The sequence below is a fragment of the Rhincodon typus genome, chromosome 4, assembly GCF_021869965.1.
Source record: "Rhincodon typus isolate 14 chromosome 4, sRhiTyp1.1, whole genome shotgun sequence".
In the NCBI taxonomy this organism is placed as follows: Eukaryota; Metazoa; Chordata; class Chondrichthyes; order Orectolobiformes; family Rhincodontidae; genus Rhincodon; species Rhincodon typus.
In genome coordinates, this window is record NC_063335.1 from 114,558,567 (window position 1) to 114,573,992 (window position 15,426).

Sequence of the window (15,426 nt, forward strand, 5' to 3'; positions counted from 1 at the left end):
GCTGGAAATCAGAAATGAAAACAGAAATTGTGGAAAACCTCAGCAGGTCTGGGCAGGTCAACAGAAAGTCATTAAAAAAAAAAGCTCTAAAGAAAAGTAAGATAGATTACGAGAGTAAATAAATAGCTCAGAATATAAAGACAGATAGCAGAAGTTTCTACAAATATATAAAACAAAAAAGAGTGGCTAAGGTAAACATTGGTCTTTTAGGGGATGAGAAGGAGGATTTAATAATGGGGAATGCGGAAATAACTAAGGCATTGAACAGGTATTTTGTGTTGGTCTTCACAGTGGAAGACATGAATAACATGCCACTAATTGATGATGACAAGACTAAGGTAGGTGAGGACCTAGAAACGATCATTATCATGAAAGAGGTAGTGTTGGCAAGCTAATGGAGCTAAAGGTAGACAAGTCTCCTGACTGATGGAATGCATCCCAGGGTACTAAAAGAGATGGTGGAAGAAATAGCAAATGCATTCATGGTAATTTTCCAAAATTCACTGGACTCTAGGGCAGTTCCAGCAGATTGGAAGACAGCAAATGTGATGCCACTGTTTTAAAAAGGAGGTAGACAATAGATGGGGAATGAATAGGCCGATTAGCTTAACTTATGTAGTGGGGAAAATACTTGAATCTATCGTCAAGGAAGAAATAGGCAAGACATCTAGATAGAAATTGTCCCATTGGGCAGACACAGCATAGGTTCATGAAAGGCAGGTCATGCTTAAATAACTTACTGGAATTCTATGAAGACATTATGAGTGCAGTGGACAACAGGGACCCAGTAGATATGGTGTGTCTGGATTTCCAAAAAGCATTCGACAAGGTGCTGCACAAAAGGCTGCTACATAAAAGTGCAGTGTTATGAGCAATGTGTTAGCTTGGATGAAGGATTAGTTAACTAACAGGAAGCAAAGGGTGGGGATAAATGAATGCATTTCTGGTTGGCGATCAGTGAATAGTGGTGTGCCTCAGGGATCAGTGTTGGGACCGCAGTTGTTTACAATTTACATGGATGATTTGGAGATGGGGACCATGTGTAGTGTGTCAAAGTTTGTGGATGACACTAAGGTGAGTGGTAGAGCAAAGTGTGCAGAAGACTCTGAAAGCTTGCAGAGAGATGTAGATAGTTTAAGTGAGTGGGCAAAGGTCTGGCAGATGGAGTACAATGTTGATAAATGTGAAGTCATCTGTTTTGGTAGGAATAACAGTAAAAAGGACTATTATTTGAACGGTAAAAAATTGCAGCATGCTACTGTGCAGCGGGACCTGGGTGTCCTTGTGCATGAGTTGGTTTGCAGGTGCAAGAGGTAACTAAGAAGGCAAATGGAATTTTGTTCTTCATTGCCAGAGGGATTGAGTTTAAAAGCACATAGGTTTTCTTAAGGCTGTGTAGGATGCTGGTGAGGCCACACCTGGAGTACTGCGTGCAGTTTTAGTCATCTTACTTGAAAAAGGATGTACAGGCACTGGAGGAGGGGTGCAGAGGAGGTTCACTAGGTTGATGCCAGAGTTGAGAGAGTTGACTTATCAGGAGAGACTGAGTATACTGTGATCATTTTCATTGGAATTTAGAAGAATGAGGGGGGGATCTTATAGAAACACCCAAAATTATGAAGGGAATAGACAAGATAGAAGCAGGGAGGTTGTTTCCACTGGCAGGTGAAACTAGAACAAGATGGTAAAGCCTCAAAATTAGGGGGATTAGATTTAGGTCTGAATTGAGGGGGAACCTCTTCATAACGGGGAAGCAATGGTCTAGTGGTATTATTGCTGGACTGTTAAATCCAGATAACGTTCTGGGGACCCAGGTTCGAATCCTGCCATGGCAGATGGTGGAATTTGAATTCAATAAATATCTGGAATTAAGGATCTAATGATGACCATGAACCCATTGTCGATTGTCAGAAAAACCCATCTAGTTCGCTAATGTCCTTTAGGGAAGGAAACTACTATCCTTACCTGGTCTGGCCTCATATGACTCCAGATCCACAGCAATATGGTTGACTTTAAACTGCCCTCTGGGCAATTAAGGATGGGTAATAAATGCTGCCTGGTCAGCGACACCCTCATCCCATGAACGAATTTAAAAAAAAACTCTAAGGAATGTGAATCTGTGGAATTCCCTGCCAAGTGAAGAAGATGAGGCTTCCTCATTGAATGTTTATAAAGCTAAGATAGATAATTTTTTGAATAGTAAAGGAATTAAGGGTTATGGTGAGATGGTGGGTAAGTGGAACTGAGGCCACAAAAAAATCAGCCATGATCTTATTGAATAGCGGAGCGGGCTCGAAGGACCAGATGGCCTACTCATGTTCCTGGTTCTTATGTTCACCTGTAGAGATAAATCAGAAAAATCATGTCCAGTGACCCTTCCTCAGAACCCTTCATATTCATTCCTTTGAGAAAGTGCTCGTGATTACCTTCTTGAACCACAGAATCCATGTACTGTAGGTAGATCCACAATGCCATGAGGGAGAGAATTCCAGGATTTTGTCCCAGCAATGCCAAAGCAGATATGGTCATCTTGATTGAGCGGTCTTGACAGGTTGGACATGTGAAGCATGTTTTGAAAATGTTTTTTGGGGTCAGTCCAGAATTAGTGGGCACTGATTTAAAATTAGGGGCCAATCTTTCAGGATGAAGATGAGAAAATTTTTTCATTGTAAGAGTGTACAACTTCAGAACTGTTTGTCTCAGGAGCTGGTGGAAATGGGATAATTGAACATTTTAAAGATGGAGGTAGATAGATTCTTGTGAGGCACAGAGTTTATCTGGGGTAAATGGAAATGTAGAATTGACAACACATGCACATCAGCCATGATCTTACTGCATGGATGGGGCAGCACTGAGTGCCAGAGTGTTATATTTCTGCTCCTACTTCAAATGTTTCTAAAGATTATTACACAGAATGAGACCTTCTGGTGTGGAGATAACATCTTGTCATAGTTGAGGATTGGTTAGAGAACAGCAAACAGAATAGGTAGAAATGGGCTATTTTTGGGTTAGCATGATGTAACAAGTCAAAAGTCACAGGATCTACTGGGGCTTAATAATTTATAAACTAATGTATGCTTGCTAAATTTACTGACAACACCAAGGTAGGTAAGTTGTGAAGAGGACAGAAAGACTGTACAAAGGGATATGGACAGAAATAGTGATTTGCTATTACAAGAAAGAAGACACATTCTGTTTTTCATTTTCCAGACATTTTACAGGAAATACCAATGTGAGGGAAATCCTGCATGTGCATTGTATAAAAGGACAGTGCTGGTCGGTTGGCAAGTGGACTCTGATTGGTAGATGCCTCTAGAGGATGGTTTTCACCTTGAATTTGTATTCTTGTGAATAATCCTGATGAGTATAAGACCAAAAGCTTTGACAAAATATTGCATTTTTTCAGCAATACTCATTATGTAGATTGGTTAACTGAGTGAGCAGAAAACTTGGAAGATAGAATATCATATGGGAAACAGTGAACTTTCCACTTTGGAAAGTGGTATGTTATTTAGCTGAAGAGAAATTGCACAAAAGCTGGATCTGGGTGTCCAGGTACATGAGTGACAAAATGTTTGTATTCAGGTACTACAAGAAATTAGGAATGGGCTGTTGTCAGTTATTGCAAGGAAAATTGAATATTTTTGTATTTGTTTGAGGGATGTGGGTGCTGCTGGGTAGGCCAGCATTTATTACCCATTGCCTAATTAGTCTAGAACCTGGAGGCTTGCTAAGCCATTTCAGAAGGCAGTTAAGAGTCAACCACATTGTTGTGGGTCTAGAGTTGCATGTAGGCCAGACCATGTCAGGATGGCATATTGACGGGATCATTGAACATTCCTAAGGCCAAGTGAGATTTGATTCTTGATTGACAAGGGAATCAAAGACTGCAGGAGACAGACAAGAAAAGTACTGTGATCAGTTCAGCTCTTGTCACTCACTGAGGTAACACACTAGAAATCAGTTCTCACTTTTCCTGGAACTATCACAGTGTGAAAATTTGATTAAAACACCGAATTGCCCAATTTTGCCTGTCAAATTCAGGTTAAAAAAGAATAACGCACCACGTTTTTCATAAACAGGAAAATAAATATTTGTTTTTAACCAATGGCAAGAAAAGAAAATATGAATTGCTAGCTTTTAACTGCAAAACCCAAATTCTACCCATGTTTAAAATTCCTATACACACAAACAGACACAAAAGACGCAAATGTTAGAGAAAGGGTGAAAAAGCACAGTTTGGCACCAATGAGGATCACAGATGTAGATGTTCTGAAGAAGGGTCACTGGATCCAAACGTTGACTTTGCTTTCTCTCCCTAGATGTTGTCAGACCTGCTTAGTTCTCCCTGAAATTTCTGTTTTTGTTACGGATGTTGATGAGTTGTTTTCTTTTGACTGCTAATGACAGGAGATGGTGCACACACTGATTCTCAGACTTCCATTAACTGGTTGAGGATTCACCCTTGCGGTGTGTCTGAAGGTGATTTTTCACCCTTTTCTATTCAGCAAAAGAATTTGCAGAGAGATCAGTTTATAGTGAGTGAGAACAGCTGCCAGATTTTCTGTTACTTCCTCACACAATAGGAGGAGAGAGAGAGTTGAATGGATACTTTCTCTTCACATGCTGGATATTTCACCTATATTACACTCAAGGCTGTAGTTATCTGCCCTTTAAACAGTTACATGGTTGTTATTATCCTGCGCCCACAATAGGATTGTTTCTGGATAAAACTGATTTCACATTCACACCCACAACTACAACACACACACACTTTTCTCTCTCTCTTTTCTGCACTACTTCAATAAGATAAAATTGTACATACAGCTCACAATGAGGTCTTTACACAGCCATGATGTCCTCAAGTGGGGTAGCAGGCTTGAGGGGAGGCAATGGCCTCGTGGTATTATCGCTGGACTGTTAGTCCTGAGACCAGGTAACATTCTGGGGACCCAGGTTTGAATCCCGCCACGGCAGATGGTAGAATTTGAATTCAATAAATATCTGGAATTAAGAACCTAATGATGACCATTGTCGATTGTCGGAAAAACCCATCTGGTTCACTAGTGTCCTTTCGGGAAAGAAACTGCCATCCTTGCCTGGTCTGGACTACATGTGACTCCAGACCCACAACAATGTGGTTGACATGTTAGCTGCCCTCTCGGTAATCAAGAATGGGCAATAAATGCTGGCCTAGCCAGTAAACCCCACATCCTGTGAATGAATTTAAAAAAAAAAGCCTACTCCAGCTTCTAATTCATATGCTCATGTGTATGAACCTCAAACAACTGTTTAAACAAAGTTTTTTTTTGCTCTTCAGAAAGAGGGCACAGAAGTGGTGGGTGGAATAGTGTTGTGTTCTGTGGAGAAGCAAAGAGTCAGAGGTATTTTCATTTCGTCTGCATCCTTAACAATTTCAGGAGACTTAGTGGTGCAGGTACATAGCTCCTTGAACATGGTGTCACAGGTAGATAGAGTGGTGAAGAAGGTGTTTGGCAGGCTAGCCTTCATCAGTCAGAGCAGTGAGTATAGGAGTTGGGACGTCATGTTACGGCTGTACAAGACATTGGTGAGGCCACTTTTGAAATACTGTGTACGATTCTGGTTGTCCTGCTACAGGAAGGATGTTATTAAACTGGAAAGGATGCAAATAAGATTTACAAGGATGTTACTGAGACTGGAAGGTTTGAGTTATAGGATAGGCTGGGACTTGTTCCTGGAGCGTAGGAGGCTGAGAGGTGACGTTACAGAGATTATAAAATCATGGGGGCATAGATAAGGTGAATAACCAAGCTCTTTCTGTTTTAATGAGTAATAGCCAAGGAGAGTCTAAAACTAGAGGGCATAGATTTAAGGTGAGTCGAGAAAGATTTAGAAGGGACCCAAGGGACAACTTTTCACACAGAGGATGGTGTGTATATGGAATAAGCTGCGAGATGAAGGGGTAGAGGCAGGTACAATTATAACATTTAAGACATTTGGGCAGGTACATGAATAGGAAAGGTTTAGAGGGATATGGACAAAATGTAAGCAAATGGGACTAGTTCAGTTTAGGAAACTTGGTTGCCAGTACCTGGATGAGTTGGGTAGAAGGGTCTGTTTCTGTGCTGTATGACTCTATACCTATCCCACAACGATGGATATAACAAACTGCGTAATTTGTGGTGATGGCTTTGATCGGTAAAACCTCGGCAAGTGTGGTATTTAATCTGAACCAGTCTGGCAGCTGAGGTGCATGTTTCATCAGTAACAGGCTCTCCTTCCTACAGGATTGTGATGTCGGTGAATGACAAATGGCATTACTGCCACAACTCGGATGTGTTGGTGGGATCTCGAGCAATGCGGGATCGACACCTGCGACTACTAGGATATACCATTCTGCAGGTAGAGTTCTTCCCTTCCTGAAGCCATTCAACGATAGAGGGTTACAGCACAGGAGAAGACCATCCAGCCTTTCATGTCTGTGCCAGCTGTTTGCTGGAGCAATCCCAAATTAAAATACTGCATTTAAGTTAGTGCTTAAATTAGCATTTAAGATTCCATATGCGTTGCTAATCACTCTCTCAATATCTCCTGCCACTTCTGAAGATTGATGCAGAAGGATTTATGCCATTTAGTCTGCATTGCCTCACGCTATCTCTTCTGTCAAAATGTATCGCACCTCAAAGAGAGTTGAGGAACCGTAAAGGAAAAAAGACCCTGATGGGAGTTGTGTACAGGCCTCTCAGCAGTAGTCAAGATATGCGGCAGAAAATAAATCAGGAGATAGAAAAGGCATGTAAGACAGGCACTATTACAATAATCATGGGGATTTCAATATGCAGGTGGACTGGGAAAATCAGTTTGATAGCAGATTTCAAGAAAAGGAATTTGTGGAATGTCTACGAAATGGGTTTTTGGAGCAGCTTGTGGTAGGACCCAATAGATAACAGGCAGTTCTGGATTTAGTGATGTGTAATGAGGAAGACTTGATTAGGGAGTTTAAGGTGAAGGAACCCCTTGGGAGCAATGACCATAATAACAATAGAATTCACCCTGCAGTTTGAGAGAGTGAAGCTGGAATCAGATGTAATCGTATTACAGTTGAGTAAAGGTAACTACCAAGATATGAGGGAGGAACTGCCCAGAATTGATTGGAAAGGGAGCCTAGCAGGGAAGATGGTAGAGCAGCAATGACAGGTGTTCCTGGGGGTAATTTGGGACGCACAGCAGAAATGCATCCCAAGGAAGAAGAAACATATTAAGGGGAGGACAAGGCAACTATGGCTGACAAGGGAAGTCGGGGACAGCATAAAAGCAAAAGAGAAAGCATACAATGTGGTGAAGATTAGGAGGAAACATTTAAAAAACGGCCGAGGATATCTTAAAAAGAAACAATAAGGGGGAAAAAGATGAAGTATAAGAGTCAGCCAGCTGGTAGTATAAAAGAAGATTGCAACAGTTTTTTTTAGATACCTAAAACGTAAGTGTGAGGCAAGAGTGGACATTGGACTACTGGAAAACGAGGCTGGAGAAGTATTAATGGGGAACAGTGAAATGGTAGAGGAACTGAATAAGAACAGTCTTTGCATCAGTTTTCACAGTGGAAGACACCAGCAGCAGTGGGGCAGAGGTGGGTGTAGTGACCATCACTAATGAAAAAGAGCTGGGAAAGCTGAAGGTGGATAAATCACGTGGCCTATATGGGCTACACCCTGAGGCTCTGAAGGAGATAGTTGAGGAGATTGTGGAGACATTGGTGGTGACTTGCAGGAATCACTGGAATCAGGGAAGGTTCCAGAGAACGGGAAAATGGCTGAACCAACACCCCTGTTTAACAAAGGAGGGAGGATGAGACTGTGGAGTACTTGGAAGTGCATGGTAATGTAGGACAGAGTCAGCACTGCTTCATCAAGGGGAGCTCATGTCTGACAAATCTGTTAGAATTCTTTGAGGAGGTAACAAGCAAGTTAGACAAAGGAGAGTCAGTGGATGTGATATATTTCAGTTTCCAGAAGGCCTTTGACAAGGTGCCACACAGGAGGCTGCTAAATGTTAACCTTCATTTCAAGAGGGCTAGAAAGCAAGAGCAGAGATGTACTGCTGAGGCTGTATAAGGCTGTGGTCAGACCACATTTGGAATATTGTGAACAGTTTTGGGCCCCGTATTTTAGGAAGGATCTCCTGGTATTGGAGGGGGTCCAGAAGTGTACAAGAATGATCTTGGGCTGAAGAGCTTGTCATATGAAGAGCGGTTGAGGACTCTGGGTCTGTTCTTGATGGAGTTTAGAAGGATGAGGTGGGATCTGATTGCAGCTTATGGAATACTGAGAAGCTTGGATGTGGAGATGATATTTCCACTAGTAGGAGTGACTAGAACTTCAGAGTTAAGGAATGACCCTTCAGAACAGAAATAAGGAGGAATTTCTTCAGCCAGAGGGTGGTGAATCTGTGGAACTCATTGCCACAGAGGGCTGTGGAGGCCAAGTCATTCACTGTATTTAAGACAGAGATAGATAGTTTCTTGATTGGTAAGGGGATCATGGGTTACAGGGAAAGGCAGGCGAATGGGATTGAGAGATATATCAGCCATGATCAAATGGCAGAGCAAACTCAATGGGCTGAATGGCCTAATTCTGCTACATTATGGTCTTTTCCAGTTGATTGTTATCTTCCTTGCTGTTCACATTCCTCCAAGTTTCACATCAAAAAGTTTTGAAATTTTATTCTGAATGATTTGGATATTGAAATAGATATGCCACAAAAATCAATGAACCTAGTAGTGACCCCTGAGGAACACCACTATCTGTGTACCAGCCCCCAGCTCCAGAAAAAGCCATCCACCATCACTCACTGCTTTCTGTCCTTAAGCCAATTTGCTTTTCTAAGTGGACCCTGACCTTCCTAATCCATGAATTTCAATTTTTTTAACCAACCTTGCCAAAAACATGTAGACAACAGTCACCATACCCACCTCATGAATTTTCTCAGATACTTTGTCAAAAAGTTCAATTTGTTGAGGTAAGCATGATTTGCCTTTTACAACTTGGTGCCAGATCTCCTCCAAATTTGTCTGCTTCAGGAGGTTCTGGTGCTGGAGGCAAAGCAATGAAGAGACACTGGATTGATCCCAAGGATCACAGTTTGAGTTCTTGGGAAACCTGAGCTATAGTAAGGAAGCATCACAGAGATCACCATAGATAGGTTGAGAAGATTCAGAAATTTACTTACTATTAAATGACAAGAATCGAACAAGGGACTCACGTGGCTTTGAAAACTCAGATGCCAGTTTGAGTTGAGGATTGTTTAACTGGGATCCCAGTGCACATGGGTGATGTGTGTCCAGGATTTGCTGATAGTTTAGGGTGTGGTGGTAGAGTTTTGACTGAGGAGAAGTTAACAAAGAGTGGAAAGCAGGAGACCAATTAAAAGAGTCTTCAGTCACTCATTGTGACTTTGCTCAAAGGGCAGTTGGAGTGTAATGTACTGACTCAAATAAACCTGGTTGGCATCCAGAGAAATATGGACTGAATCTTGTCCCCTCTTTCTGTGCATGCTGCAAAGCAACTTGCCCTCTAAGCTCATCTAGGACATTGTCCTGAAGTTGTCAAAAGCTTTTCTTTGTGCCTGACAGTCTCAGCTACTTCAAGACCATGCAGCTGTTAGGATAAACCATGTCTTCACCCTGTATTGAAGCAAACTTTTACAATTATATCACGGAATCAAATAACAGTCCAGCAGAAAACACTGTGCTGGTGTTTGAGGAATCTGGTCAGTCCCACTCCCCTGCATTGTTTTCTCTTTCAAGTACTTTTCCAGTTTCCTTCTGAAGATTATGATGCATTTGTATTCGCCAATCAAACAAGAAAAGCACTTCATATGCCAACCACTCATACGAAAAGATTTTTCAATGTAACCCTTCTATGATTCATGCCATTTCTCTTCAATTTCAGAGTTTGTTTTGTGATTTTTTTTTTGTTTTTATTTCCACATTTCTTATAAATTTAGGATCGCTGTCATAGACCATGGCAACAGAAGCAGCGAGTGGCCCAGTTGGTCAGGTCCTGGATGACAAATTCAGGGATTGTGAGCTCAAACCTCATCAGCAAAGGCTGCAAAATTAAATTGAGTCAATCAGATAACTTGTGATTTGACACCAGGAAAGAACACTATGAAAGTTGCCAGCTTGTTGGAAAAACCCACTGAGTCACTTGTATCCTTGAGGGAAGGGAACCTGCTGCCTTCAGGTCTGGATATCAGTGTAACTCTGATTTCTCACTATGTGGTTGTCCTTAAATCTCCCCTGATGTAAGCACTCATCTTTGACAAGGTTTCAGTGGCATCACTGCCTGAACAGCATCATCCACATCCCTGCTCCTCCTCTGAGGCACTAGGCACTGATTCCAGATCTGATCTGTGTGAACAGTCCTTGAACTGACTGTTGAGAGGGATATATGTCTTGTTTAAAAAAAAAACCCTTGCATTTTAAACGTCATGTTGCATGTACTGCAAACCTACAGCTCAAATGTTTCCACCTAACTATGTTTCTTTGTCCTCTGCTCTCACTTACAGCTGCCTTACCATGAGCTCGAAAAACTGAATGGGATCGAGGAAGTTAAGCATTATTTACGGAAAAGACTCCTGGATGTGCAGTTATGACGATCAAAGAGTTGATTTTTTTTTTTGTATCCTGCTCCTGTTTCTATTTAGGTGAAATGGAACCACCTGCCCTTCAGCAGTCAGAATGCCTGGAAATTGCAGCAACAAAACAGTTGGAATTCCAGCAATGCTGTTTCTCTCTCTGTCATCACTTCTTCTGTTTTTTTCAGAGTGGAGTGAGAATCTTTCCTGTGGTTTTTCTGCTTTAGTGTGTTCAGATGCTAACTACTGCCACATGTTTTATACCACCCTTGGAGATGACAAGCTTTTAAATGAAAAGCCTTGGGGTGTGAATAATGCTTTTGTTCAGTTGAGAACTTGCAGGGAGGTTACATTATTTTGATCAATGTTCACTGACCCTCTTCTGCTGCGGTTATCTTCTGTCCCTTCATCTGCCTCTCATCACCTCTGCAACCTTTTCCACTGGCAAGAGGATGTTATACAGTCCAAGCACTGGGAAGCAGATTCTGAGTGGCTCTACGTGGAGGTACCTCCCAGCTTCAGCTCCTTTAGCAATTCTGGTTCTCTGGCTAAAGAATGGAGAAGGCAGAGACAGGATGCTAACCAGCAAAGTTGGGAAAGAACTCAGATTTCTGATGCAATGTTGTGATACCAGCACACTGCCCAAAAGGGATCTATGTTGACCAGTTCTGAACTCCTTGAGCAGTTCTGTAGGAGATTGTTTTATAGCTGCTGCCTTTTGTCCTTCCTGGTGTTATGGGCTTGGATTGGAAGGTGCTGTTGAGGGGGCTTTGGTGAATTTCTGCTGTGCATCTTGTAAATGGTACACACTGCAGTGACTGAGCATCGTTGTGGAGGGAGTGAATATTGGAGCTGATGAATGAGGTGCAGGTCAAGTGGGCTGCTTTGTCCTAGGTTTTATTGAAATTATTGAATTTTTTTGGATCTCCACCCACCGATCCAGGCAGTCGGTTGATGCATTGATGTAGAACAAAAGCTCTGGTGATATTGATGAAAATGAGTGAAGATCTTCCATATCCTAGACTACTCTCAGTTATAGGGCTACTGGCCACTCTGGAAATTGATGGAGATGATGGTAGCTAGGGGAGAGGACTCTGGTGAAGATGACAGTTGCAAGGCAAGAGGGGTTTGGCCGGGTTTATTGCTCAGGGAGAGGGTAACTGTGGACAATGTCACTAGGGGAAACGATACTATTTGACTCAGTTGCTAGGGCAGGGGATTTGGTGACGGTAGTTACAATGGGAGGGGAATTGGTAACAGTGGTTGCTAGTGGAGTGTATGTTGGTGATGGTAGTTGTTATGGGAGATGTTATAGGTGGCAGTGATTGCTATGGGAGAAGGTGTTGGCAGTGATTGCTGGGAGGGATTGTTGGTGACACTGGTTTCTGGAGATAGAGCTTTCGTTCCAGTGGTTACTATGGGAGAAGGTGCTGGTCTGGTGGTTGCTATGGGAGAGCATATTGGTAGTTGCTGTGGCAGAGTGTTGGTATCAGTGGTTGTGAGGGGAGAGGGTATTGGTGATGTTGGTTGCTATGGCAGAATATAGTGATGCTGATGGTTGCTAGGGGAGGTGATGTTGATGGCAGTGGTGATTGGTATCAGTGCTTGCGAAGGGAAGAGGGTATTGGTGATGGTCGTTGCTGTGGAAAGGGTGTCGCTAGAGTAATATTGGATACCTAAATATCGTGTTGACTGGAGGCTGTCCTGTGGGAAGGTAGGAGATAAAGACAGTTGTGAAATGATTCTGCAGTGAGTAGCCAGTCTGGAGCTGCCTTCCTCTTCCTGGTGGATATGTGACATAGTGCCACATCTAGACCCACTGACTGATAAACATGACTGGGTGAGTTTGCCTGAGTTGGATTATAGTAGTTAACTGATGCTCATATGTTAATTGTGTGGGTTGTAGGTAGTCACTGGAACGCCGAATGTGAGTGAATTTTAATTTCAGCTGGTTTGGGCAGAGGGTGCGTTTGGTGATGTCCCGGGTTGGGGCAGGGGTTGGCAGGGATGGGCGGGGAGTCTGAGCTAAATGCAGTGTTTAAAATTGGGTAAATTTTTGGGTGGTGGGTTTTGAGGTTTTAACGGGATCTTCTGTTTGAAGATATGGAATGGATTTAAAAAGAAAATTGAATGTGAATAGAATGAAAAAGTGGTGAAAATACAAAACAAGTCCACCAGTTTCGAGTATTGAAGTCACATTTTTCAACGTAAGCTGTGTTTGGAGCATTGCAAAGAAGGGGTAAGATTTCAAATGTGTTTACCTTAGAACAGATCCACTGGTGTGCTGGCCTTTCTTTCTAGTTTTAAGTTGTTTGTATCACTGCAACTAAGGAATGATCCAGTGTAACCCACTGAGATTAAAAAATACTCTGGAATAAACACAAAGAAGATGTCAAATTTCTTCTCTCTCAAACCATCTCAGACACTGAACATTCCTTGAGTAGCAAAAGTACTGACAATTATGACATTGTCCAAGTCTTGCACTATCCTGGTAAAGATACACTCTCTACAGAATAAAGAGAATCACAAAATGTCAAGTGAGCGTTATCTCTTTAAATGAGCAATTTTCCCAGTGCCACCCACCTTCTCCCTGTAACCCTGCACATTCTTCCTTTTCAGATAATAATCCAGTTCCCTCTTAAGCATTGATCTAAGCTTTCAGGCAACATATTCCACTTCAACTTAAATGTATTGCCTCACGTCACTTTTTTTTGAAAATCGCCTCAAATCTGTGCCTTCTGGTTCTTGTATTTTCCACCAATGGGAGCAGTTTCTCCCTTTCTGTTCAGACCTCCTGTGGTTTTGAACATCTTGATCAAATCTTCTCTCAACCATCTTCAATTTTCACTAAAGGAAACATCTCCTCTATACGTAATTGAAGTCCCTCAATGCCCACTGTTCTCATGAATCATTTCTGCACTCTCCAGCAACAAGCCAGCTGATGTTGAGCTAGTGTCTTTACAAATTTGATGTAACATCCTTCCTCTTGACCTCAGATACAGATATGATTCTGTTGGCTTTAGTAACTGTTCTCTTAACCTGTCCTGCCATGTTTCATCTATCCACATAGATACAGTCCCTCTGCTCCTGCAGCCACTTTAGAGTTGTACTTTTCATATTGTCTTTCCTTACAAAGCAACATGTTCTTACAAAAATGAATCACTTCACACTTTGGTGGTTTGAACTTCATCGACCATGTTCAACTTTTTACAATGTACATCAATGACAGATGAGATGAGCAAAGGCATTAATTTACAGATGATGTAAACATAGGAAAGAATGTTGTGAAGAAGACAGGAGTCTGCAGGCAGATAGCGATTGATTTGAGTGAGAACAAAAAAAAATGTGGTTGGTGGAGTATAATGTGGGAAAATGTGAAATTGTTGACTTTGGCAGGATGAATGAAGATGCTGGGAATGACCCAAATGGAGAATGACTTTAAATTTGAGGTGCAAAGGTATCTAGTCACAAAAATTGATGTGGAGCTACAGTAGTTAATCAAGAACTTGATGGGATATTTTGTTACAAGGGGATTTAACATGAAAGTAAGGATGTTAAACAGAGCAATAATAATGAGACCACATCTCAAATATAGTGCAGTTTTGGTGTCCTTATGGAAGAATGTAAGTGCATTGGAGGAGGTTTGCTAGATTGAAATCTGGAATGAGAGCATGTGTCTTATGAGGATATTTTGAATCACTGTGGTAATGCACTGAAAATTAAGTACCACTATTTCCTGAATTGTTACAAATGTGAAAGGACTTACTGAAACTATCCAAAGTATTCAACTTACCTATTGATGAACTTGAGTTAAAAGAAACCCTCACTGGTTTTCTGTACTTAACAAAATAACTTTTAAACAGACAAATTGTCTTTAGCCAATTGCAATTAGGAATTATAGATTGCTAACTTACAACTCTACACCTTTACTCTATCCCCCTTAAATTCCTCTCTTCTCAAGCAGACAGACACATAAGAACAGACAAGACATGGATATTATGGGTGGAAAAAGAAAAGTCATGGAAACATAGTTGGTTAGCACCAATCTGGAGCACAGGATTTGTTGCATTGTTTTGTTACTCTTCATTTCAATTTCTTTCTGTTGACAAATGGTTGTTTTACACACTGGTGTGCTCTCCATTCATTGGCTGAGAATTAGTCCTTTCACTGTCTTGAAAGGCATTCATAGGAGAGAGAGAGACAGGGAGATTTTTTGATGCTTTCTCTTAGCAGCTTTGCTGATTCTGTGCTACGCTGTTTCTTATGGTAACCTTGTCAGGAGCCAATCAAAAAGCTGTTACCAAGCGGTATTCTTTTAGATCAGAAGCTATCAGCTCTGTGGCATCTGCTTCTGCTCTCACTGCTCCAGGAAATACATGATAGTGAATATAATTCAATGAACTGCACTAAACGTGATTTTCTAAAAATTGCAGTCAACTCCTTGCACAGTCCCTTTGGTTTAAATCAATATCTTCCATTGTTTACCGGGGAAGCATGATGGCACAGTGGTGCATTGCTGCCTCACAGCGCCAGTGACCCAGATTTGGATCCAGCACCTGGCATCTCTTTTCAACTGCATAATTCTAAGTTTGAATCATTTTTCTGTCTGTCTGTATCATATCTACAGTTACAACCTCTTAAATTCACTTCCTCATTTTTATCAAACTCCAATCTTTTAAGATCAGTCTTTTTTAAATGAAATTCCTATTCTATCCACATCTTTTTAATTTCTTTTCCATTTCAAGCTCTCTTAACTCTAACTCAATATTAACTGATTCTCATGTCTCACGCCTTGGGCGTACCTGA

The 15,426-nt window shown here is 41.5% G+C and overlaps 1 protein-coding gene across 2 annotated transcripts in view; it reads left to right on the forward strand.

Annotated features, from left to right (window-relative positions):
• Window positions 1-13,157, forward strand: part of fastk (Fas-activated serine/threonine kinase) — a 48,729-nt gene extending 35,572 nt beyond the window's left edge. The window contains exons 9-10 of one of the 2 annotated variants that reach the window (XM_048595886.1): window positions 6,270-6,384; window positions 10,552-13,157. In XM_048595886.1, the coding sequence (XP_048451843.1) occupies window positions 6,270-6,384; window positions 10,552-10,638 (202 nt within the window). In that variant the 3' untranslated portion in view covers window positions 10,639-13,157. The remainder of the gene's footprint in view (window positions 1-6,269; window positions 6,385-10,551) is intronic. The other variant, XM_048595887.1, reaches the window with a different exon arrangement.
• The last annotated feature ends 2,269 nt before the right edge of the window (window positions 13,158-15,426 follow it).